The sequence below is a fragment of the Equus quagga genome, chromosome 4, assembly GCF_021613505.1.
Source record: "Equus quagga isolate Etosha38 chromosome 4, UCLA_HA_Equagga_1.0, whole genome shotgun sequence".
Taxonomy (NCBI): Eukaryota; Metazoa; Chordata; class Mammalia; order Perissodactyla; family Equidae; genus Equus; species Equus quagga.
Window position 1 is genome coordinate 99317415 of NC_060270.1, and position 26785 is coordinate 99344199.

At 40.0% G+C, this 26785-nt stretch overlaps 1 protein-coding gene across 1 annotated transcript in view; it reads left to right on the forward strand.

Annotated features, from left to right (window-relative positions):
* Positions 1 to 26785, forward strand: part of UPP2 (uridine phosphorylase 2) — a 65220-nt gene that overhangs the window by 8560 nt on the left and 29875 nt on the right. Inside the window, 11 exon segments of the mRNA XM_046659856.1 lie at positions 2949 to 3069; positions 7794 to 7881; positions 9585 to 9615; positions 14347 to 14407; positions 14410 to 14448; positions 14451 to 14497; positions 17188 to 17303; positions 20444 to 20576; positions 20579 to 20652; positions 23077 to 23117; positions 23120 to 23224. Coding sequence (XP_046515812.1) covers positions 2949 to 3069; positions 7794 to 7881; positions 9585 to 9615; positions 14347 to 14407; positions 14410 to 14448; positions 14451 to 14497; positions 17188 to 17303; positions 20444 to 20576; positions 20579 to 20652; positions 23077 to 23117; positions 23120 to 23224 — 856 coding nt within the window.

Genomic DNA, 26785 nt, shown 5'->3' on the forward strand with positions numbered 1-26785 from the left:
CTAGTATAATCCTGTTTTGGCCTTTATTTTTTAAAACACCAGCAATCTCAAAAGCTAAAACCACCAAGGCCCCATTTGAGACATTCTGGTGCAAATATGAGGAAGTAACACCACATAGTGCTACTGGTAGTTCTCTAAATGTGATGTTTTTTCTGTCCCTTCTGTGCGTTTTACACACTGTTCCCTGGACTGGGAGCACAGACTTCTAGTGTTCACCCAGCCTCATCCTCAGCAATATGTTGGGGGCTACATCTTTCCTCAAGACTCAACCCAGGTATCACGTCCCCCCAGAAGCCCCCTGGACCCCCTAGTCTGAGTTTGAGACCTTTCCTCTGAGATTTATAGCACCTGTCCTGTTCTTTGCCACTCATCTCTCTTCCCCATGGAGTGTAGATCCCTTTAGGGCAGACACCATGCATCTCATCCTCTTTGTGCTCTCAGAATTTAGCACAGTGTCTGGCATGAGGCAGATGCCCAGCTCTTACAGCAAGATTCTGGGAACCTCACATTCCTGGCTACGCCCCTCCCCAGAGTGACAAGAGCACTGTTTTAGCGGGAGGGTATGGTTCTAAGTCAACATGTGTGAATCTCACCCATTCAGCAGAAAGCGTGCCAAGTGGAGAGAGACCCAAATGCCACCCAGTTGTGCATCAGGACTCTACTTTCTTTTGTCCACCATTAGAGGTTCAGGGGCAAAATTATCCAGAGAGAAAATTGTCATGGGAGAGAGAATATGAAAATGCTAGCACGGTGCAGGAAGACAGTGGGAATTGAAATGTTCTGTCTGAGGCAGACACTGTGGAGCATGGACTTGGCGGAGCTGAGGCAGCCCCTACTGATGGCAAGGCTGTGCTGAGCCATGGGGCTCTGCCTGGCACATGGCCTTCGTTCCCCTAACGCCCAGTGATGGCCTGAGTTTGCTTTCTGTAGTCCCACACGCAGGCTTTCTGAATACAAAAAACTTTTTCCATTCCCATTCAGGTGACTTGCCTTTTGCAATATAGTCAACAACAGCAGCAAAATCATTGAGGAACAACTTACCATAAGAGTAGGATCGAGTCTTGAAAAGATTGAAAACAAGGGGAAATAATTTAGGACTACCCAGAAGATATTAATTATTACTCTACTTTCATGGAGTCTTCAAGACTACTCTACACTTCACCCAAGTGATGACCACTTGCCTTAATGTCCTGGGGAGTTGTTAGATGGAGGCCATAAATATTTCTGGCATTTCCTGGCACTGTTCATGATCAAGATCCTTGGCTGACAGAATGTGCACTGGAAACAGACATATTAATTAGTCTAACTAATTCATTGGAGTAATTAATTATCTAACACTTACCTAATTAGCTCACACTTCCACCTGTCAGAGCCAGAGGTAAACGCCAGACTGGAATTCGGTGGTCCTCCTCATTATACCCTAAAAATAAATTGAGGGAGACAGCACGGAACGCCAAATAAAAGTGTGAAGTTCCTAAAAGTGCTAAGTGGGCATGCTGAGTCTCAAAACTGCCAGTGGTTGTTGGGAAAGAGCAGCAGGTAGAACCAATTTGAGGTGAGTTATGAGATAAGAGACTTAGGTATTACTGTAGGCTACCAACACTAACTTCTGTCCCCAGTTACAAAAGCAGCACACATGTTCAGGCTTATTTTTCCTCGAAGTTGTCATTATCTTCACCAAGATCAGTTTTTTCAGGGATTTTTGGATACCTTGGGCAAAATGACAAATGTCTATTGGGTGGTAGCAGCGGCAAGATTTAGGCTGCTACATTGGTTCCCTATCTCCTTTCCTTTTCCTTCTGTAATCTTTGCTAGCTGGCTGAGATGGACTGAAGGAGGTCAGCATGGAATTCAAGCAGTTTGTCCAGGGTGACTGTCACCAGGAAGAAGAGTGTCTTCCAACATGGTGATCCCAGTTGAGATATGGGCATTTGATTCTTCACTGCTATGCACCTTCTTAAAGAGAAATCCATGCACATTATGAAATGCCTTGTATCTGCTGCTGTTTGAGCATTTATAAGCATTTTAGGCTCTGATTTGCTTGAAAGTCATGAGACTATTGTTCTGGAAGCTCTCACCAGCATAGAACTTCAGCTGACTGCTGTGGAAGCTTAGGTCAAAAAGGAACAGGATGAAGTTTCTCTAAAATCTTAGATTTTCCATCCCCAAAGCGTAAAGTGAGAAGCAGCGGCAAAAGTAGTGAATTCATGGGTTTCTTAACAGAGACACTGTGTTTTCTGAAAATCTTAAGCTGTATTTTCTTCTACCTGGTTTGACCTCCCACATCTGGTTCATTGGATTTTATAGGCAGCCTGGGGTTTAGCTTAGTGAAGCCCTGGGAAATAGGTTTTGTTTAATTGTCAGACCTTCTTTGCGAATTTGAATGGGCAAAGTTCAGATGACAGGGCATTCTGAGGTCCTGCCTTTGATGTTTTTCTCATTTGTGATCACAAAGAATGAAAACAAGTTGGTGAGGGGTAGGAAGGGGTGGAAAAATGAAATGTTTGGTCACCGAAAGTTCTCATGTGTACTGGACACATTTTTGAGTCAGCCTGGTGGAGTTGTTATGGAAACCAGTTGAGGGCTTGCATCTATATACAGCTGTCCGAAAGTAGACAAGTCTGTGTGCTACCCTACACCCATGCTGGGACCAAGGCCAGATGTAAGGCACAGGCACGCTGGTCAACAGTTAACAAGCTAACCAACCTAGTCAAGGAGATAGGATGCCACACCTTCAAAGGCAGCCTATCTTCTTGGGGAAGTGTTGGTCTGAGAGCTGGGCTGTAGTATAACATGTCATGTCAAGAAGGATATTTTTGAATTGATAAGGAAGTTTAGAATGCTAAAGGAAAATTCCCATTAGCAATTTAAAAAAAAAACAAGTTTTAAGGAAGGGTGTCATTCTAACTGGAAGCTGAACTATTATGATTCGTTCTATAATTTAATAGCAAATCACAGTTTTTTTCTTTCCTGACATCAACTTAAGAGTGACTATCCACATGGTACAAAAGATGGTTTCAATTTTACTGCTTCCAATAAAGCCATGATCTGACAGTAATACATACATTGAGGGAGTAATTTTGATTTTTCGTTTGTTTTGATCAGATGGATATTCTTTGGGTTTTGTATTAAATGTTCAGAAGACGGACCTCTATAGTTACATAAATTTCTTAAGTTTAGAGATGATATAGTTGGAACGCAGCTCACAATACAAAACAAAATAAAAATAATGCAAATTTTCTTTCCAATGGTATTTTCATTCCTTGGTTCTTGGGGACAGGGGTTGGCTCAACTAAGAAAGTGGGGCAATATGTCAATTACATCGCAACAACAAAAACAGAAAATGGGGTAAAGGAAGTCACAAGAAATATGCAAAAGTCTAACTAACCTGCATGAGCGAACAAATTGAAAGTCCAGCCTGGAATTCAGCTTGGAGTTCAGCCTTTAATTCCAGGACCGTGGCCTGTGTCTGAGAAATAATTAAAGGGGCCTCCCAGTGCCTAAGGGAGATTTCACTGTGTTGCAGCATATTATGAAGTGATCTCATATGCTTTGTGATGGACTTTTCATAGAATTCACTTTTAGAATACCGTGTATGTTATTCGTCTCAGGGGTAGACATAAATCTGCCAAAGCTGTCTGCAAATTTAGCTCCAATTCTTGCCCCAGGTTCACAGAACATAATAGAGCATTAATCTTCATGAGGCTTAAGGAATTTTTGTGAATTCCTTCTGATTCACTGAGAGTTGTATGAAATGTCTGGCTTAGAGCCTCCATTATGTCAGCGTTTCAGAAAATGCTCCACTTACCCATCCTAAGCAGAAGTAGCCTCCTACCAGGATCATTTCTTCAGGGAAGCTAAGGAGAGAGAAAAAGAAAAATTATGAAGATGAAGATAATGGTAAAATGGAAATCCTTCTTCTCAGCCAGCACTTTTCTTTGGTTACCAATATTTAACACTGGCTATGCTGTGTAACTTGTCATGGTTTGCTAAAAGACTTTATTCCCAACCCCACCTTTGACCCGTGTTTTAGGAAAAGAAAAGAAAATGCAAAACAAGGCTGAGGAGGAAAGAGGACACGCAAGTCTATTTAGTAAAAATTATATATTTTGGAAAGGTTGAAGTATTGCAATTGCCAGATTCATGCTGGGTTGAATTTGGCCTGATACCTCAAATTAGTCTTTCCTTTGGCCATTGATACAGTGATCATCTTAGAAGTGCTTCTTGATGAGTCTAATAGGATAAAAATCTTTGACAGACATGCCCCCCAATTTTTTGACCAAGGAATCATGAGACGTTGGGACAGACATCAAGAAAAACTAAAGAATATCTGCTAATGAATTAACAGGAGTACCATAATTGATAGAAGAGAATATAGTTAATGGTTATGCTGGTTTGAAAATTTCTTCTTGGAGACAGGAAAAGTGGAGTAGATCAGTGACTTTAAAAATGTCAAGGTCCAGATCTCATTGATGAATTGAATCAGAATTTCTAGGGCTGGGGCCCAGGTATCAGCACTTTTTAGAGTGCTGCAGGTGATTCTGGTAAGTAGTTAGAGTTTAGCATCACTGCAGTCAATGAATGACACTCTTTCATAGAGAAATGATTCATGGATTCAGTTGAGAATCCAAAGGAAAATCTCCAGATAGTGAGAGATTGACAGTTTTGGCAGAGTACAACAGAAAGCATGAGAGAAGTTGGAAGAAAAAGTGGATGGCAGCATTTCTCCAACTTTAATGTGCACAGGAACCACATAAGAGTTAGTTAAAATGCAAATTTTGATTCAGTAGGTCCAGGGTGGAGCCTGAGACTTTGCATTTCTAACAAGCTTCCCAGATGATACTGCCAATACTTCTGGTTCCTTGACGACACTTTGTCTAACACAGGACCACGGATAAACATCCTCCTACCTCTCCCAAGAGAAGGGAGATGTCCTTTTGCTCTGAGGCTTTAAGTCTTATTCTGAAGTGGTAGAGTGTACTAATATCATGAAATGTTTTATTTTTGAATACAGCGTGATCCACTAACTAATTAAAAATCTCTTACTCTAAATGTTTTTGAGGAGAAAATTAATAGTATTTCTGTTCCACTTCCTGAACAGTTAAATTTAATTCAACAAATAGAATTTCTTGAGACTTAGGGATTAAAAAAAGATATATGAGACAGCTTGCATGAGGGAATTCACAATCCTTCTGCAAAGACAGAAAATTAACATGTGAAATGCTATCTATCAGCTTAGTGTGAAAAAAATGCTTTAGGAGCACAGTGCTGGGCAGGAATTCATAGTGACTAAGGAGGAAAGATGCTTGGAAAAGCCTTTGTGGAAGAAGTGAGATTTGAATTTGACCTTGAAGAATGAGCAGGATTTTGATACATAAAAATAGAGGGGAATGAGAAGGATGTTTCAGGAACAAAGGCCTAAAGAGGGGTCCTCAGCTTTGCTCATCAATCATATGGAAGATTTTAAAAATACTTTCAGAGTCTAAATTCGTTGGGGCCTGGGCACCAGTGCTTTTTAAAAAGCTTTCTGGTGATTTTAACGATCAAGGATCACTAGATTTATATGAAGATACAAGGTTTTTGTTGAGATATTTAGAAGTAGTTAGCGGGAAATGGGAAGAATGTTGTGCAAAGAAGTCCCAGATGTTTCTTGGCAAAGGTGGCTTGACCTGTTGTGGCATGGGGTGGATAATTTGTTATCACTCATAATAAAGCAGTATATAATTGTTATTGAAATAACCAAAGGCTGTGGGTGATGTGTTTCATAAATATGAATGAGATTGAATTAAGGTCATTCCTACAGCAGCAGTCAGCTCACTGTCTTGCATTCCATGACTTGCATTACTTTACCGAGAGTGAGGAAGGATTGGTGGCCCAGCCATCATTGCTGTGATGGGGGCCTGGGTTTGGACAGTGGCCACTGGGGTGGAAAGGAGGTGGTATATTCAGCACAGTTGCTGCAGTCCTTAATGGCGGTGTTACTCAAAGTGTGGTCTTCGGACCAGCAACATCAGCACCAATGAGGAGCTTGTTAGAAATGCAAATTCTGACACACACATACCCAACCTGCTGAATCAGAATTTCTGGAAGAGGAGTCCATGAAGTGTCCAGTGATTCTTATGCATGCTAAACTTTGAGAAGCACTGGTCTATGGAGCTAAAAGAGACTATAGGACCCATAGATTACATACATACATGCAGTCAGACACAGACATACACAAAACCTCCTGGAAAGCCGAGAAGGAGGCAAAGACATGTGCAGAGAAGTAGAGATAGCAGTGAAAACGGCAGGAAGGGCATGTGGAAGGATCCCCATGGGAGCATAAGGCTGTCTGTAAGTCTTTACTAAAATTAGGTCTTTCACTTTATCCCTCCCCGCTTCTGCAAGCTCTTTAGCCTTACTTTTTTTCCTTCATGCCTTTTCTTGAGCGTTCCTTTTCTTGATAAGCTCTCAATCCTGTTTCTCCAAAACTATGTGCCCATTCCTTCATTCTTTGCTCCTATTATACCCAAACTGAAACTCTCCAGGTTCCTACTCAGCTCTCTGCTTCCACTCCATCATCCTGCTTCATTTGTTTCTCATTTAAATCTTCGAATGGGACAAAGATCCTTTCCAAGTACTTTGACCAAACTAAGAACCTCTCATGATCACGTAGGCTACTCCTGTTTAAAATATCAGTGCCTTCTTGCTCAATCCAAAACAGGTTGTTAGCGTAAAGAAGCGAGTATATGCCACACAGCCATTCAGGGGTCCAGAACTTTCTACCTAGTGGCTCCACCATCTCCTGCATTTGGCCAAAAGACAAGGAAAGAGAGAGTGGGAGAAAGAATCAGATTTGAGTGAGTTACTATTTTTTAGGAGCCAGGCCTAGAAGCAGATGTATCACTCCCATCCACATTCCATTGGCCAGAAGTCGATCAGACGACCTCACCTTACTGCAAAGAAAGCTGAGAATATAGTTTAGCAATGTGCCCAGGAGAAAAAAGAAAAGGGATTTGGTGACTACACAGTATTCTTTGCCACACCCTACTTTTTCTTGTCAGTGTCACTAAAGCTAGTACATTTCAGGTTCTCAATGTTGGGAGGCGTAATAGTGAGAGCTGGTTATTCTGTGTTCACTGCATATCAGGGACGTTACAAATATTATCTCATTTAGGCCTTAGGGCAATCTTACAAAGTAGTTATTATCTTCACTATTCCCATTTTATAGATGGAAAATAAAGAACAAAGATAAAATAACTTACCCAAGGTTGCACAATTAATATATATATGGTTGAACTGGTAGTGGAACCCCGGCAATCTGACTGTAGTAGTCCAGTAGTTTACGTTACACAGCTTCCCACGCAAAGAAAGAAGATGACTGTTAGGGCCAGATAGAACTGGATAGAAATGACTGTTCTGTAATTTACTGGTGGTACAATCTTGCAACAAGTTTCTCAATTTCTGTATGCCTCAGTTTCTTCGTTTGTAAATTGGATTATTATTATTAAATACCTAACAGAAGGGTTATTGGATTAAATGAGGTAATGTATTTATTATATGTAGTTTTCATGCCATTGTGCAATTTTCATACTTAGTGCTATGCCTGGCACATGGTAAGTACACAGCAAATATTAGCTATTATTGTTATCATTATTATACCGTATTGCTTCCTGACAGGTCCTTTCATCGTAACTGAAGGTTTGTATCCAATATTTGGGCTAGCAGTAATCATAGGTGTAGATTGATATCCTTCCTCTTTTGTGTGCTTTCTCTGCAAATTCCTTTACGTGTTTTTCATATTACTTTTTTCCGGAAAAAGATTTTTCGTGTTAAAAATCCTTATGTGTATTCTATGGATGAAGACATTCTCTATCATATGGATTTAGGAAGAAAAACACAATCTACTAGCAAAGTTTGGGGATGTAATGGTAAAAGTATTTCTAACTTTAGGAAAATGATTGAATTTCGTTTGCTAATATTTCTTCTTACTTTCCCAACATAAACTTTATACATTTGGCTAGAGAAATGTCAGAGGTCCCAAAAGGAAGCGAAACCACACTCATTTTCTGGAACAGTTTAGAATGTGTACATCATGAAGAATTATTTCCACCCCAACAAGACACAAACGTTCCCAAACTAAATCTAATACAAACATGATTATTTGGCTGCTCTGGGCCCTGGAGATAAATACAATTTTATTGACAATACTGCTGAGTGTTCAGAATTCATTATGATTCAGGTCACTGTTTACCATCTACATTTATAGCTGTACCTCACTAATTCTCATTGTATTAAATCATAAAGTGACAACACTATATTATTCCACTTCTTGAGAATAAACATCATCCAATATTTTGCATTATTAAGATTTTTGTTTTTTCATAAGAAGTATTTCATGAGAAAATTGTTTATAAAATACTGCTAAGATCGTTGTACTTTTGAATTATGTATTTTATCTTAAATATATTTTAATTATGAAAGTGGTTTGTGTTCATTATTTAAAACTAAGAAAATATAAGAAAGAACAATGATTTTTTAAAACAGACCTAAAAAAACTACCACCTAAACATCAACCTATTTCTTTTCTTCCGAACCTTTTTAATGAGTAGACTTAAAAATAGTTGGAATTACGTAACTTTGCATCCTACATTTTTCACTTCACTGTACGTCATTAACATGTTTCCACATTATTACATTTTCTTTGAAAAACATTGTTTATGGATGTCAAGTGGCTGTGCCATATTTATATAGTTTATCATTGACTTTTATATTACAGTATTTTTCATTAACAAATTGAACTCAAATCGATATTCTTGTCCCTAAAGAAGTTTCACATTTAAGTCTATTTGCTTAGGCTGACTCACAGAAATAATCAAAGGGAATAAACTTTTAAAAGAATTTTTGTTTTCCAGAAGACCTACACCTATTCACAGTCCCACCAGTAGAGAATTGGGCAGTTTTCATTTGACTTTTATTTACTTTGTAATTACAAGAACAAAAAAAAAAGCTCTCACCTCCACTATTTTGATAAATCCTTCACCTTAGCTCTTTTAAGTGGGTTTAGCAGAATTCATTTCCTCCATAAAATGAGGAAATTGAGTGCACAGCAGTTAAAGGAGGTTAAAGTTACATCAAACACTGACAAAGCTAAGACTTGGACCAAGGACTTGGTTCTTCCAAGTCCAGTTTCCAGGGTTCTTGCCCGCTGCACTGGGTGGACTCTTTGAGTCATAGTAACTGAGAATAGTCCATTAATTGGGAAGGGGAGTTAAAGAAAAGGGAGGAAGAAGATGAAGAGGTTAGCAAGAAGAAGAAGAAGAAAAAGAAAGGGAGGGAGGCAATAAGGAGGGAGGAATAAGCGGGACGGAAGGAGGGAGGGAGGAAGGGAAGAAGGGAGAAAGATAATAAGTAAATCTAGGATGTTCATTAACACTAGGTGCTACATTGCTTCCTCCCCTCCCATCTCTCCTAGGGTACCACGATGTGTGAGCGTGTGGGATGATTTCCTGGCAGCAACATGACCCGCCCTTTCCCCACTCCTTTCCAGCTATTTGCCTTTCAGTGTCCTCCCTCTATCTTTTGCTTCATCTTCTCAATGTAACCTCTCTCCCTGCTTCTGTTTCTGATGTTTATGTTCCAAAGAGTCATTGAGCAAGGCTGCCTTTGATAGTCACTAACCAGACTAATTTACCTGGATTCAAGTGTTAGTTTTGAAGTTCATGCTTCACAATGATTTTCCCTGGACCCTTATCTGGGGATAACTCTGATTAATTAAAAGACTTATCATAATTAGCAAAGTAAGGTGTACATCTAATTAATAAACTCAAAAGCCTTAGAATATGTTTTTGAGACAGAATGTGATCTATTGTCTACATATCTGGGTATCTGTCTTTCTTTACCATTGGTGGAGTGCTTTCCATGTATCAGACTCGGTATTAGGGAGATGCATATGGTATATCATCCAATCCTCATGACAATAAGGCAGTTAGTTATTATCCCCGTTTGACACATGAGAGGCTGAGGCTCAAACACGTATGTAGTGTTATAATATAAATGTGTGTACATATGTATGTACACATGTATATATATGTTATAACAAATATATCTGTATATATGTCTAAACAGATATCTATAACACTACACCAATAGGTATCTGTACATATATCTCCACAGATGCATGTCTGTGAGAGGTATAACACAGCTGGTAAGTGAAACACCTGGGATCAAACCTTAGGTTTCTCTCATGAAGAAAGTAATGGCTTTTTCTCTATTTGAAAGAAAAAAGAACTACATTTTGGTACTTTAAGTGTTAGTTTCTGGGAAATCATTGGGAGGGACAGCTTTGTTTTAGACATGAAAATAAGGGGACTCACATACACACAATCACACACACACAGAGTTGTTTCATCTCTGTTACAATCCTAGGCGTCAGGCCTTTACCTCTCTGCTTGACTAGATTTCATCAGTACTTATTCTCACGCTCAGTCTGTCATAACCACTATCCAACCTTATAAGATCACCATCCACCTGGTTGTGGATCCCTTCAAGAGATGCTTTTTTGGATAGAAAGACATGCGCTGGTTTAGAGTTTTGTCCCACTCTATTCACAGAATAGAGAGCAATTCTATTCACAGGGCCATTTTGATGGCTAGGAGGCTGTGTGTGTGTGTGTGTGTGTGTTTGTGTGTGTGTGTTGGGGAGCAGGTAATATCATTCCAAATGATTGGAACTGGCTGTTCAACCTATACCAGGATTCTTCAGAGGCAGCAGGTAAAGTCTGATTGATATTTATGGATGCTTTTCTCAGAAACTTGCCTTCTTCCAGCCATATTTTTTTTTTCTGCTTTATCTCCCCAAATCCCCCCTGTACATAGTTGTATATCTTAGTTGCAGGTCCTTCTAGTTGTGGGATGTGGGACGCCATCTCAACGTGGCCTGATGAGCGGTGCCATGTCCACGCCCAGGATCCGAACCCTGGGCCGCTGCAGTGGAGCGCGCGAACTTAACCACTCAGCCACGGAGCCGGCCCCCTTCCAGCCATATTTTTATCTTTGAATGGGAAGGTTCAATTTCTTGACTCCCTTAAATCCTAAGGCAGCAACCCTAGCCAAGAAGAGAGGACATAATCCATCAGTACCGGAAAACTCAGCCTTGTCTTCACAGAGGTGATAACCATTGTTAATAGCATTATCTTCAGAGGAAAGGAGAACACTGGGTGTGTAAAATTTAAACCTTAAAGATTCTAACAATCACTCCTATTTCCTTCATTTCCTTACTTACTATATTTTAAAAGGTTTTGTCAGCTGCTATTGCAAAATATCAGTGGCTTAAAGCAAGGTAAGTTTATTTCTCACTCACATTGAGTACAAAGTGGGTATTCCTGGTTGATGAGAGGCTTTCCTTCAGCTGGTGATCCAGGGACCCAGGCTCCTTCCATCTTGTTGCTCTGTCATCTTTAAGGACTGGCTTTCAAAGTTTCCCTGGGTGTCAAAATCCATCCAGCAGATGGAAGAAGACAATTGTAGGATCACCAGTGGGAGATTCCTATAGGCTAGGATTGGAAGTGGCATCCATTACTTCTGTCCACATTCTAGTGGCTGGAACTCAGGAATATGGTCTCATCTAACTGGAAATGAGGTTGGGAAGTTGAGTTTAGTTGTGCATCCAGAAACAAGGGGAAACAGCTTTGGTGGACAGCTAATCAGTCCCTGCCATACCAACTGGAATGACCAAACAATTGAAAAATATAGTGGAGGATCTTTAGAAGTTAATTCAAACTAAGCATCCAAATATGTCTTTTATAATGTCTTTTATAAAATCATTAGCTGGTACTCTCCAATCTCTCTTTAGAAATTTCAAGTAACATGGAAAAGCATTACCTTGTAACACTCTGTCATATGCATTTTAAAAGTATTTATATTCCTTTGCTAACATACAAAATATGTAAACCGCAGTAGGACCTGATTAATACAACATGGCAAAGTTAAGTCTTTTAAGACACTAGACATATTTGAAAGTGAGTTCATTCTGGCAGTCATTAGGCAAACTCCTTATCATATTCTCATAATACTTCAGTCTCTTTCCTAGTACATTCCTATCTTCTTTGATAAAAACAGAACAAATGATAATTTTGTTTGGGATGCAAATCATAGAAAGTGTCACTTAAGGTCAATGTTGGTTGGTGGTCTCCAGTCATATTTCACTTCTCATTAAAGCAGCCAGACTGAAAATTGTGTCTAGAGGTGATGTTTAGTAAGTCTGATTTAGGAGGAAGGATTCAAGAATGAAAATGCTTCTGTCTATGCATATCATCTTTATGTCTCCAGAAACATTCAGAAATTCCTGTTGATTACAGCAATATCTACAGTTCAAAAAGAATTCAAACCGCAAGCTATTCTAACATCTGTTTCGGTTTTATGGTCAATCTGAATAGTTGTAATTTACATTCACTGGCACCACACAATGAGGTTATTTTCAAACTACTGTGTTTTGTAAAAAGAAAACAAAAAACAAAAAAAAGACCTCCTTCTACTAAGATCTTGAGCCAAGTCTTAACTAGCCCTGTGAACAGAGGGAAAAATTTTACGAGTAATCAATAATAATTTAAGAACTAATCTTAGACCATGGTCTTACCCTCTTTGCTACTCAGCCTTATGGCTAACTCAGCCTTATAGCCTCAATGCAGTTCACTATCAACTTTAGGCTCCATCAGAGAAACTCATAAGAAGATACACAAAAGACAATAATGAGGGTAGAAGAGAAGCAGAGGGCCTGGATAAAAGGATAATTACATCCCATAATTGAGAATGAGTGTGGCACAGGAATTATCGCTAAATGGAAACAGAATGCATCATGTAATCAGACCACCCAATAGGCATGGTAGATCATTTGTGAATGGAGGCACCTGCTCTACAGCCCCAGTTAGGTATTTCCTTAGACAGATCTTCTTTACCCCCGTGAGGGACCTCACTAGCAAGCCTCTGATCCTCTACCTAATGCTGCCCACATCAGTCAGGCACCACCGACTGCCTTTCCTTACTGGATTTGAACCAGCTTCATTTATACTAAGTTCTACAAATACGGAAACAATAAGCAACCTTAAAAGCAGGGCCAGGAAATTGCTACGTGATATGAAAAAGAGTAGTTGATCACTCAGAAGGTGCCTGGCTTTGTGCAATGTCCTCCACCATATTCAGTCCCATTTTATCCTCACAAAACCCTCTGAAGAGTATTGTGTTTTCCCATTTTGGAGATAACGATCTGAGGTACATAGAGATTATATGCATAACAGTGAGCAAGTTACTTAATCAGTGACAGGTTTGGGATGCAAAGCCAGATTTACCTCACCTTAAACAGCAAGTGTTTAACCACTGTTGAGTTATCTTTCTGATTCAGAGCTTCTTCAGACTGTGTGCACCTCACTGCTTAGCGGAGATTCTCGAATGGCTTTGAGCCTGGCACCCTTCTGTCGACTGTACTGCCTCGGGTCTCTGACATCTGCTGTTGCTCCTCCTCCACTACTGACCTCTGGTACTCACCCGGCTGGCTGCTTATCTACCTGCTGTCAGGCCACTCCAGTCCTCTCTCTGGCATCCTCCTTTCCCATCCCTGGGGTGATGTACACGGAACATGCTATCACACAAGCAACCAGCAGACAATTGTATTACCACATTTTATTAGATTTGACACCCTTGACTTGCAGTACTTATTGTAATTTCAGAGATGTTAAAGGTGAATAAAACAAAACCAAAACCAAATCATTGGAATTGGTGAAATACTGAATGAGATTTGCAGTCTACAATGATAAGGCTTCTTCCATGAGAATTTCTTCTAAATGAGAAGTTGGAAAGTCTCGAGGTGATTTCTTTAAAGCCCTAAGTTAACATAATACATTTCATAATAAAAATTTATGATAGGGGATGTGGAATCAGACAACATACCTAGAACTCGTGGTTTTCCTTTTGTTCTCTTGTTACTTCATTCCACGTCCTTGGCACTCACACACCAAGCACACAGCCTGCTAAAGCCCCACAGCAGGATGTCTCTTATCAACGTAAGATGCTGGTTGAAGTTCACTGTAAACAAAAACACCAGGAAACCCTTACTTGAACAAAATCAACACCTACTTTGATTTTGTGATTATCTTTTTCTTTACTAATTAAGTATATCAAACTTTGTGTCTGTTGCCTTATTTACAGGTTAGTGATGCAAAATTAGTTAACTCGTGAACACAACCCACGACATCTACACCTTATACTCTTAAGTAAATTACTGAAAAATAAAATAAAAAGATTAGAGTGAAAAGTTGACCCTTGGTTCTTATCCCAGTTACCAAGGCAGGTAATTGTTTATTTTTATTAACAGTTTGTCTGCATTTGTTGGAGCCCCAGGAGCATGGAAGTGTTCGCCCTGTTTCTGCACAAGGAGCAGCAGAGGAAAGTGTAGAGGATATAAAGGACAGCTGTGCTGAGACAGGGATTGTAGGTACAAAACTGGTCCTGTGCTCTCCATCAGTGTAAGTACTCAGGGGTTGTGCTTCAGGTAGTCCTCACAAGCTGGAGAGAAAAAGTGGGGACTTCCGAACGTAGGAGTTCTTTCCCCCCACTGCTTTGCATTCTCAACAATTAAATTAAGTGTCCAGGTGTGACATTCATTATTGGAAAAAGTCCTAGGGGCAGAACATAGCATTCAGTGTCACCTTAGTTTAGTTTATTAGTCACTACTTAGCTATTTGAGTTAGGGAAAAAACTCTCAAAGCACACCTCTTCTCTCTTTAGTTTACAACTGATTAAGCCAAGAGCAATTTTCTCCCTTCTATTCCTTATCCAGCTTTGGGAATGTTGAGCTTTTAGTACACCGGGGCCAATTTTCAGAATTGCAAAAGCGGTGCCATTTAACACTATAATAAGCCCACTGAAAAGCTGCGAATGCATTTCCACAGAGCTCTTATGAATTACTCCCGTGTATTTAGAATACGTTAACAGCTCTGGACCCACACCGTGTTCTAACACAAAATAAAAGTGAAATGATTTGCAATATTAGGGAACTCATAGACCATATGCCCCTTGGACTCAGGGTTGCATACAGTTATGAGAGTGTGTATGTGTGGGCACTCAGCTTGCCTACGTTTGTCTCTCCGCACAGGGTTGTATTCTGAAATGATAGCTCTGAATTTGTTACATATCTGGATACTGCAGCCCTCATAAGAGGCACAGCCAGGCATGCCAGGGGACAGGGAAGGGCCTATCGCAGAGATGCGACAATTGCAAGGAGCTGAATTATAAGTGGTTCCTGCACCAGGGAATAGCCACCATCCATCGATCCCTCTATAGTCCCTGGTGATGGAAGGATGGATGATCGTAGCCAGAAGGCTGGAGTAAAGAAGGGAGAATTATGTGGTGTCAGTGGGTAAGCTAAGTTGATCTCCCCTCTGGGCCAAGAATGCCTGAAATCTTCTTTGGGCTCAAATGGGAGAATCCATTCGTTTATTCACCTGTTCATTCAACAAACATGTAGAATATCTACGCTAGAAGAAAATTGAATATCCTCTGATCTTGGCAAATTTTGTCTTACTAAATTTTGCTTGACTTTTAGTCTTTTTTTGCACATAAGTGGGTAAGGACAAAAAAGCACCATATATAAAAATGTGAAACTATCATAAATAAGCATTAAAACTTCAGAGTAAGATACAAAAACAGCAGTAGACTGATCCTGCTGTCCTGTCAGTGAAAAAGAGCTGAAATGTGTATCATGACCAGAGGTCAGCCAATTAGAAATGGGCCTCACTAGGCAGAGGATTTCCAACTGGGACCCCTTCTTTGAAAATTCCTCCTTTCCAGCAGCTGCTGAGATGTATGTGTGTGTATGTGTGTGTGACAGAGAGAGACTTTAGCAGAAACACACAAGCACATTTGTCATTTGATCACCATGTCGCATAAGAAGTGATAATCATAAACCTATCAAATATCTGATTTAAAAGGAACATAATACATCAAATAATGGTTCTTTCTCCTAATTTACAGTTGAGGAAAATGAGATTTAGAGAGTTTACTCATTAGTGGCAGAGTCAATGCCAAAGCCCAGACTTGTTCATCTTGGACACGCAAATTAATATCGGTTTGATTCACGTCTCCAGAGACTTATGCATTTGGAGGTCAGGGCATGTTCAATGGGAACCAAAAATGGGGAACCCAGAGGTGCAAAGTTTCCACAGTTCAATATTCTTGGTGGGAGAGGGAGGGAACTCAGGAGAAAGCCTCATGGTCATGGCTGTAATGGTTTTCCAGATTTGTTAATGACAGAACTAGTGACAGACATCACCTAATTGCCAAGATGCCCCTGGTGTTTTCTTGCACACAGAGTCTTTGTGCCCAAGAGCAGAATACATTTAGGAGCACACTTGACTCTCTGATGTTATGTTAGGAGTGAAATCACCATTAATTCTAAACTCAGCTCCAGCTACTACAAATTCCAGCATGGAGGATCTTTCTGGAGCGTTATTAGAACACACTGTAACCACCAGGAGTCGCTAAATCCTGTAATCTGTATTGACCTCTATTCTGGTGACATTGATTCTACTGTTCCAAATGCTGAAGAATACTGGGGTTATGGTCATGATCTACAGCAACTTAACCTCCCCTACACATTCAGCATATGCTCCAAATTGTTAGTTATGGATGTAACCTACATCTCTACCCTCGTACTTTTCAGAGCTCACACAGAATTAACACCAAATGAATGAGGCCATAGGAAAGCAATGAAATGGATTTATTATTCATTTAGTCTGGTGGAAAAGGACTAATTACTTGGTAGTCAAATTTATATTTCCTTGAAATCAAGTCAATCTTGCAAAAAGCTCTTTTTCAAAGGCTCACTATAAAGAGCCCAGTGGGGAGATGAGAAATGACACTGCCCAGACACACCAGGACACCATGCCTCCCCACCTTCTGCTCTTGATGATGGGGGCCGAACTCAGTTTAACTGGCAGGGAGGTGCCTCTCTCTGATCCTCACAGATGGACACATCTATCAGCATGTCACGTAGGCGTCAGTTAGACCTGAGTTACGTTTTCCTCAGCTTTGGCACAGTCATAATGACTATGCAAATTTATCTGAGGGCTGTTCACTTGTAATGAAGGAAGAAAATATGTCCTGTGTGTATATCGGTTTGCAAGATGTATAATGACTTTCTCTTTTCTCTCAACAGCATGGCATGGGCCTCCCCTCCGTTTCTATTATGCTTCATGAACTCATCAAATTACTGCACCTTGACAGGAGCTACAACGTTACTATGATTGGGAGAATAGATGAGAGGGGTTGATTTCTACTTTTAAATCTAGGTGATAGTTCCATACAGGGCAGCTGCCAAAAGATACCAGCGAACTCAGACCCCGGCGGAAACCGAGATGGGCTAAAAAGTGTCGGGAGGCTTGGCTTGAGGAAATTTAAAGAAATTTAAATTTAATGAAATAGTTCCTTTTAGCCTTCTGTTTTTCTCCACGGAAACCTGGAGTGAGAGGTCCCACTGCCTGTGGCCCAGATGGACTCAGATATTCTTAAGGGAAAAAGTGGAAGAATTGCTGGGAAATATGTTTTGAGGATAAGAGTAAGTTTTGAGGGTTAGAGTAAATATTGAGGCTTAGGAACTTTATAAGTGACAGAAATAAGCACTTTCAAGTAAAAAAATAATCACTAGGATTTGCCTTGTTTGTCAGCTAGATAAGCAGACTTATTTGATAAGATAGCTCTTAGGAAAACATTGCTCACATCAGTGACTATGTCCCTTCTCTTGGCTGGGTCTTTTCCTCATCAACACACCAGAAAAGATTAGGCTGGGCTTTTAAGGAAGGGCCCATGATGCTTCCTAAGGTTTTCCCAGAACCTCCCCTCCTCCCGTCTTCCTTGGCTGGTCAGGCAGCTGGTCAAAGACCTTGTTTGTGCTCCCACATTGGGTTGAGGTAAAGTTCTGAGGAAACCTCCTTCTTTTTCAACCTTTTATTCAGGAGCAGATCTTATGATGGGGTGGATTTTACTATGTCACAAAATGCAAATACAGACAGGACATTGTAACTAGAAAGGTTTGGTTGGCAGAGCGACAGAACTGAGTGGGAATTATTAAAAAATCTGAGATTTTGTGAGGGAAAGGGCATTAGAATTGTATACTTTTGGACCAAGAAAGGACCTCAGAAATCCTGACACAAAGAACTAGAGAGGTGACTTGTCCAATATCACAGAGCTACAGGTGGTTGAGCCATGCTTCTCTAGAATGAGACATGTTCAAAGAGACAGTGCCCTTCCCACAGCTGTGGTACAGGAATGAAGGTCCAGCCAAGGGCCTCACAATGAGATTGAGTAGGACACCTGTGGAGGTCCATCCAGAAAGAGAAGGAGAATGTTAGCAATCAGTGTTGGATCAGTCATCCTTCTGGACTGTAGTTTATTCAATGTTACCCCAAATAGTCAACAGTAGGGAACAATGCATTTGGGGATAAAATGGATGACATTGTTATTAAGTTTGCTTATAATTCTCGGGTAGTGGAATACAAGGATCTGCCTCTATAGCCCATGCCCACGCAATGTACTATCCTGATTGTTGCAGTTGCCGCTTGATATTAACAAGTGTCTAGCATGTGCAAGGCACTCTGCTGACCATCCTGCTTGTGATCTTGGAATTCTAGGTCTTTTGGTTAATGGCAACATGATACATACAGCCCATAGGCAGTACCAGTATCACAATGAGGACCTACGAATCGTGGCCAATTAAAGCACTATGCTGTTGTGGATACCTTCATTTTGAAGTTTATCCTTTTTAAGAACTCTTAGCTTATAAATAAGATGAATAAGATGTATTTGTTTGTTCTGTTTTAAGCAGCATTGCACTTGGAGACGAAGGAGGCACAGCTTATTCCTCTGCTGATATTACCACTCCTTAGATGGGCCAACAAAACTTGGTGAGGGTAAAGTATTCAATTAAACAGTATTTTGGCCTTTGAGAGATTTTAACCATGATGTAAATGTCCTAATGCATCTAAATATTAGGATGGCATGTGAATAACATCATTTTTAATGCACACATTTTCAACTTCATTCCCAATCACTTTCCTATTCTTAAGACGTTGTGAATAATTCAAGGAGTCACTTGTTTGACTTACTTAAAAAGTATCTGAGCCACCAAGCCTCTATCATCAGAGCTCACTTTGGATCTCTAGCTGGATCTTCTGAAGTTTCCTGTAATTACTCTATGTTGATTAATATTGGAATTTATAAAAACCCAGAAGGATATGGCTGTGCTCTATGGCAGGTCTTGGTAAACTTTTTCTGTAAAGGGCCAGATACTAAATATTCTAGGCTTTACAGGCCAAATGGTTTCTGTTGTAACTTCTCAACTCTGCTGTTGCAGTGTGGAAGAAACCATTGACAATATATAAATGAATGAATATGGCTGTGTTTCAATAAAACTTTATTTACAAAGTCAGGCTAGAATTGGCCCATGGATTGTAGTTTGTAGATCTCTGCTTTATGGCATCTCTATGGATGCATTCACTCATTCAACAGATTTTTATCGAGTAGCTATAATGTAATAGGCATAATGCTATACCTGGGAGACAACAGTGAACACATGTTGCTCTTGCCTTTGTAGAGTTAATGTTTTATTAGGGAAATTCACAAGCAAATGAGTAATTACAAAAGTGTGATGACAGTTAGAACAGAGAGAGTCTAGGATGCTCTCAATATATATGCAGGCTCTAAACAGAAATCAAATGGGTCATAAACTGGGTCAAAAACTGGGCCTGGGGAAACTGAATGTAACCTATCTGTGTTGCCTTTAAATTTTTATTCGCCTTCCATGGATTCAGACCGTTTGAAGGAAGTGGTTTAAGCTGACACCTGAAGAATGAGTTGGTGTGAGTCTGATGAAGGGATGTGGGGGGAAGAGAATAGGGCAGTCCAGGCAGGGAAAATAGTAGTTGGCAGAAAATGGTTTCTTAAGTAAGCTTGAGTCCTATAAGCAAGGCCGATTTTATGGCATTGGAAGTTCAGCCAAGAGGCCTAATTTACATGGGGTCTGAGAGGGGGGGAGGGAATGGATGTGACAAGAATCAGAAGGAAGAGAGGATAGAGATACTTGCTGGCAGGCTCGTTTAGTTTATTCCTGACCTAATTTATTCAAATTTGTGCCCGAAGGCCGGTACTAATTTGCATGTCCAAGAGTCATGTTTGTCTTGAAATCTAAACCCCATCACATTGTAAATGTGAATCTGGGAAGACAGCAAATGTAAATGCCTGTTCTGAATGTTATTATTTAATTGCATTTGGAAAAGAAAAAAATTTAAAAAATGAAAATAGGGAGAATCATTCGCAACGAGCGTTAATTAATGTTGGCAGAATAGATTACATATTATGCGTCAAAAACAAACTCTAAATGACATTCTTCTGTAATCACTTATTCATTCCCATGTTTCCGGGATTGCACAGGCATCTGTGGTAATAATGGATACAATCATAGACTCTTTCTTTAAGCCCCATTTGAACAGGTAACTTGGTAACTTCGTCCTCCGAAGTACTGAACTTGACAAGCAACTGTAGGAGGAACTATTTTCAACTGTAGCAAAGAAATTCCCGACTTCCCAACCCTCATTGGACATACACCGTGTACTTATGATTTTTATAAAGATGAGAATAACTAATAAACTGTGAAAACAACAGAAAATTGCCAGCAACTCTTTGTTATTCAAACCCATGATTTATATTAAAAGCTCCACTTTAGAAAATTAATACTTGGGGATTAAAAAAGGAACTGAAATAGCCTTTTTAACTTACTAAAGCATAGAAATGTGAGGACACAATAAGTAGCAGAGAAACACCCATAATGAATTTATATTGAGAGTGGGTTTAATCCTCCGAGAACAAATTAAACACTAAAATGCAATTAGTGATGTTAGCAAAATCCTATCTCTGTTTATGCCTTTAATTTAAATTGGTGACTCTAGGAGACGAGGACTATTCTGACTCTATATTTATGCCGATCTGATTCAGGAAAGAATAAGGACCAGGAAAGGGGGAGAAATGTTTGCGGGAGGAAATCCCAAAGGAATGGGGTGGTCTCAGAGAGGTTCTTTTATTTCTTGGCCATGACCAAAGGGTCCTCAAGTCAAGTTTAGGGACAAATTGAAGGTGACCACCAAGCAGCAGCTCTTGCTACGAGGGGAGAGGGGCCAGGAGAAAACACCCTCAAGGACAGGCTCTGCTTATTCCAGAAGAAAGAATCTAAGCAAGGTTGGTAACATTCCTGGGAGGGCATTCTAGAAATCTTGAAGTGTAGTTGTGTTTGAGTATATCATCAAACTACTTATTACTTCATTTTAATTATTTTTATTTTTCCCTTTGGATCAAACTTAGGGTAGCATATTAAATTTTTAAAAATTATATATGAAGACAGGCTATATTATCTACAAATTTTACTTCAGGTTAGTAAAGGTGCTGTCACTATATATGCATTACAAAATAGGAGAGATGTTGGCTCTTACAGAGTTGAGACCCTCTCTTGTAAGCCACTGGCTCCTTCATCAGGAGAGCCACCGATGAGTTTAAGCCAGAGCTTACAAAGGACAGCCTGTTAGAGTTGATGTTCACACTCTTTTTAAAATGTGAATTAGAGGCTGCCCTGATGGCCTAGTGGTTAAAGTTCAGTGCTCAGCACTTGGGCAGCCTGGGTTCGTTTCCTGGTCGCAGAACCACACCACCCGTCTGTCAGTTGCCATGCTGTGGCAGCAGTTCACATAGCAGAACTAGAAGGACTTACAACTAGGATAGACAGCCATGCACTGGGGCTTTGGGGAGGAAAATAAAAAGAGGAAGATTGGCAACAGATGTTAGCTCAGGGCAAATCTTTCTCTGCAAAAAAGAGAAAGTGAATTATTTTGCTAACATTTATAATTCTGGAGATTTCATGTGAAAATCCAGATTTTCAGCTTCTTGAAATAGCATACATGACATAAAAAATATAAAATAATATATGCATGGCAGTGCTGGCAAACCCTGGTCCACATCCAGGGCTACATTCGCTGAAGCTGAGGTGAGGCTGCTCCCCTCAGACCAGGCAGACCTTGTTGACACTACCTGCTTGTTCTGGGACAGCTGAGTTTGAAATGATTTAAATAGCACTGCATTAGAGGTGCTGTCAGGCAGCCCTGAGGAGGAGGGAACAAGGAGAAGCAGACAGCCAGGATGGAAGTGGAATGAAAGAGATGGAGGAAAGGGAGAAAAAGAGAGGAAAGGGAGCCAAAAGAGGATCGTGCAAATAATGGATGGTGACAGAGTGCTGTTGGCTCACCTACTTCCATCAGGCCATCCTTGCGAGTGGGGAGTGGAGAGGTCTGTTCCTGTACATGCAGGGTGGAGAGTAACAGCACCAGGATTTTCTTCACCTCCTAGTGTCCCCACTAGTCAATACAGGTGAAATTATGTGATAGATGAACACTGAGAACAACCTAGAAGGGAAAAAGTGATCACAAAAGGGTAGCATACAGTCAAAGAGGTGGAATAGCAGGCAAAAAGGTAGACAAATCGATTGTCTGTATCTACTGTATATGTCTGTATTTGGCTACTACTACCGTCATGACGGCATATGAAAAGCTGCAATGTCCAAACCATCGTCCTGATTCTCAAGTAGCGTATGAGCATCACAGAGTCTTGAAGCCCCTTCTTCTCCTGCAGCACTCGTCCCTGGGGCATCCCCCAGTCACGGAAGCAAACTAGGATTTTCCTCATAGGGTAGAACTCTCAGCGGCCCTCTAGTTCTTACTGGCCCTGACAGTGCTGGCTGCTGCAGACACTCAATGGTTACTTGCCCAGGAGCTGGGGCACTCAGTGCCATGGAGATTCTCCTCTCTATAATATGAGGCTCTCGAGCTGGGCACAGCCTTCTTCCAGGTCCTCTGATGGGAAGATTCAGATGGCTGGGTTTATCCTACCTTGGGAGCAGGCCCAAGAGTTAGAGACAGCCCAGAGCACTGAGGCTGACAGCAAGCCTCTTAGTGACGCCACTACCACCATGGTAGGAAACCAAGTCGCTGAATGTTTTCCATTCTCTTTCAGGCCAGGGTCGACTAGATGGAGCACTGGGCTCCTCTTCCAGAGAAAAAAGTTAGATTAATTGAAGAGAGCATGCAAAGCCAGTGTCAGCAATATTAAAATGGAATCTACAGTGTTTGTGGGCACGTGTAGACTTTGTGGTCTAAAATGTAAGCTGTTCATGAATACTTAGGGTCAAATTCTCCTCTTTCATAAAGATATTTTCACTCTGCAGGAGAAGAAAAAGGAATCCAGCCATATATTACTTTAGGTTGAATGCATGCCTTATAATTGTTTATAACATGCATTGTCTCTTAAGGCCTCTTGAGTGGGCAAGGCATTATCCCCATTATGCAAATGAGGAAACCAAGTCTCAAGGGTCAAAAATGAGTAGCCTAAGGTCACCAGCTAGTGGGTTATGTAGCCAGGACTTGACAGCAAGTTCTGCTTTCTTCATCCTGGTAGTGGCTGCTATTTTCTATTACAATTGAAAATACAATTTATTGAGACATGATGCAAAAAAAATATTCCTAAAATAGTCCATCAAAGGACAAAACATCAGTGAAGTAATGTGGTTTTAAAGTTAATTTGCATGCATTTTTGCTTTTCCCAACTTTTTATTTTGAAAAATTTCGATAATACAGAAAAACTGAAAGAATAGTATAATAAATACCTGTATACCCTTTATCAAGATGCCACAATTTTTTTTTCCTTGGGGAGGAAGATTTGCCCTGAACTAACATCTGTGCCAATCTTCCTCTATTTTGTAAGTGGGTCACCACCACAGCATGGCTGACGAGTGATGTAGGTCCATGCCTGGGATCCAAAGCCGCAAACCTGGGCTACTGAAGCAGAGAGCAACAAACTTAACCACTAGGCCACAGGGCCAGCCCCAAGATTCAACAATTTTTAATATTTTGCCACATTTGTGCATACTTCCTAAATATATATATTCACACATATATGTATGTGTACGTATATATGTGTGCATATATATACACACACCCCTATTTGCTTTTTTCCTAAATCATTTGTAAATGAATTGCAAACATCATGCCAGTTAACTCCTGTACCTCCACATCATTTCTTAAGAATGATATTCTCCTGATGACCACAATACCATTATCAAACTGAAATAAAGCTAAGAAAAGTAAAAATAGTTTCATGACATCATTTAACATCCATTCCATATTTAAATTTCCCTAAAAATATTTTTTATAGATTTTCTTCTTATCCAATATTGACTTAACTTCATACACTGTATTACTTGGTTGTTATAGCTCTGTACTTTTTACATCTAGAATAGTCCCCCTATTTTTCTTTTTGCCCATGACAACAGATTTTTTGAAGAGTCAAGGCTGTTATCTTATAGACTATCCCATGCTCTAGATTTGTCTGTGTCTTTCCTGAGGGGGTTTCACTTGTTCATCTACACTGCATCTTTCCTGTAAAGTGGAAGTGAAGTCTAATGGCTTGATTAGACTCAGCTATGTGGCAAGAACGCTTCATAGTAATGTGAACTTTCCATCGCACTGCATGAGGGAAATGCAATGTGAAGATTATCCCCATGAGTCATTTCGAGTTGGATCACTGGATTCAAGTGGTAACTGCCACCTTTCTCCAGTGAAAAGTTAGTTTTCTCTTTGTAAATAGCTAGTAATCTATGGGTGATAATTTGGCACTGCATGAATATCCTGTAACCCAACCGTCTTCTGCCCAATGATTTTAGTATGGGTTGCAAAATGATAATTTTTTAATTCCATCATTCCTCCTACATTTATTAGCTACCATTCTTTTTTAAGAAGAGCTTTTCTTATTCATCCTCTTGCCCCCACCCCCCCCCAATCTCTTGTTTTTTCTTTTTGGTTGAGGGCAGTCATTATTATAGATTTTGTCCAAATCAATGTGTTATAAACAGTTTCTGTCATTATTCTTTTTGATACTCAATTATCCCAAATTTGGCCAGGAAGAGTCCCTTCTAGCACACTCTTTTGTCCTTTTGACATAATCCTATTAGTTCTTGAAGAATTTTCTTGCTTTCAGGCACAACATGATTGATTCTCAGGGACAAGTCGCACTTTCCTTGCCTCAGGTCTGGAACCAGCCATTTCTCCAAGAAGCTCTGGTTCCTTTCAGTGGGGAATAGTATTTATAAACAAAATATGGATGTGGCATGCATTTTTATTTTTGGTTAAATTATTCCAATAAAATCACAAACCTTTCACCAGCACCAGGGAAAACTACAGAAGAAAACATATTTTTCATTAGAACTAATCAGAATAACTATTCTTTGTGATTTTAAATTATTTTCATAGTCATCCTCTAGGTACAAAATTGTAAATGTTATTGATGGAAGAGAGTAAAGCTGCAAAGTGAATAAAATATTCTTTATTGAATTGACTATGAAAACTTCAGATCTAAAGTAGAATAGCATCATCTAAAATAATGTTTTTGAGTGGGAAACAGTCCCCAGATATTAACAATGGTGTCCAAGAAAACATTGGGGCAACTTTTTTCAGACTTCATGGTTTTGCATTTCACACAGAAATTATCTTTTTTTCAGAAAAATTCCATAAGATATGTCATTAATTCAAATGTATTTTATAGCGTGCCTACTGAGTGAATGGCACACTACTAAGAAGCCTAGTTTTTAAATTAGATCTTTGGTTGATAAGATTTATCTCAATCATTATCTTTCTAAAGAAAGAAGGACTTTCTCCTGTGTATCAACTAGTGGCCTGCGTACCCAGGCAATGGGGATACAGCAGCAGACAACACAGACAAAATCTCTGCCTTTATGAAGTCTAGTGAGGGAGACAAATAACAACAATAAAGAATAATGTATAATAACAGTAATATGTTAGATGCTGAAGAGTGCTAAGGTGAAAAATAAGGTAGGAAAAGGGAACAGGGATGACTGAGGTATGAAACCATAATTCAAAATAGCATGGTTGGAAAGAGTGTATTGAGAGGGTGCCATTTAGGGTGCCATATGGATATCTGGGGGAAGAGCAGTCTGGAAATGCCCAATCTAAGGCCACCAGGCAGAAGCATACAGAGTGTGTTGGAGGAACAAGGAGACCCGTGTGGCTGGAGGAGAGTGACAACAATGGAGAATGGTAGGAGATGGCAGGAGTGCAGATTTTGTGGTCACTATGAGGACAGAGACTTTCACTCTAAGCAAAATGGGAAGCCATTAGAGGGCTTTGAATAGGGAAGTGACTGGATCTGACTTGTGTTTTAACAGGATCATACCGGCTACTGAGATGGGAAGAGACTACTGGGGTCAAGGGCAGAAGCAGGGAGAGGACTAAGAGGGCTAATGCAGTAGAGATGATGGACCAGGGTGACAGCAGCAGAGGTATTGAGAAGTAGTTAGACTCTAGATACATTTTGAAGACAAATCCAATAATATTTGTTGACAATTTCATGCAAATTTTGAGAGAAATACAAGAGTTACGAATGACTCCCAGGTTTTTGCCCTGAACAACCAAAAGGATGGAGTTATCATAATTGGGATAGAAAAAAACTGGGTGGAGATTTAGGGGGAGTGGATATCAAATGGAGGCCAGGTAAAGAGGTGGATTTATGAATCTGAAGTTTAAGCGAGAAGTTTGGACTGGAGAGGTAAAATTGTAAGTTGACAGCATATGGATGGCGTTTAAAGCCATGCAACGGATGAGATGACACAGAAAATTAGCATAGAAACAGATAAGAAAATGTCCTTGGTT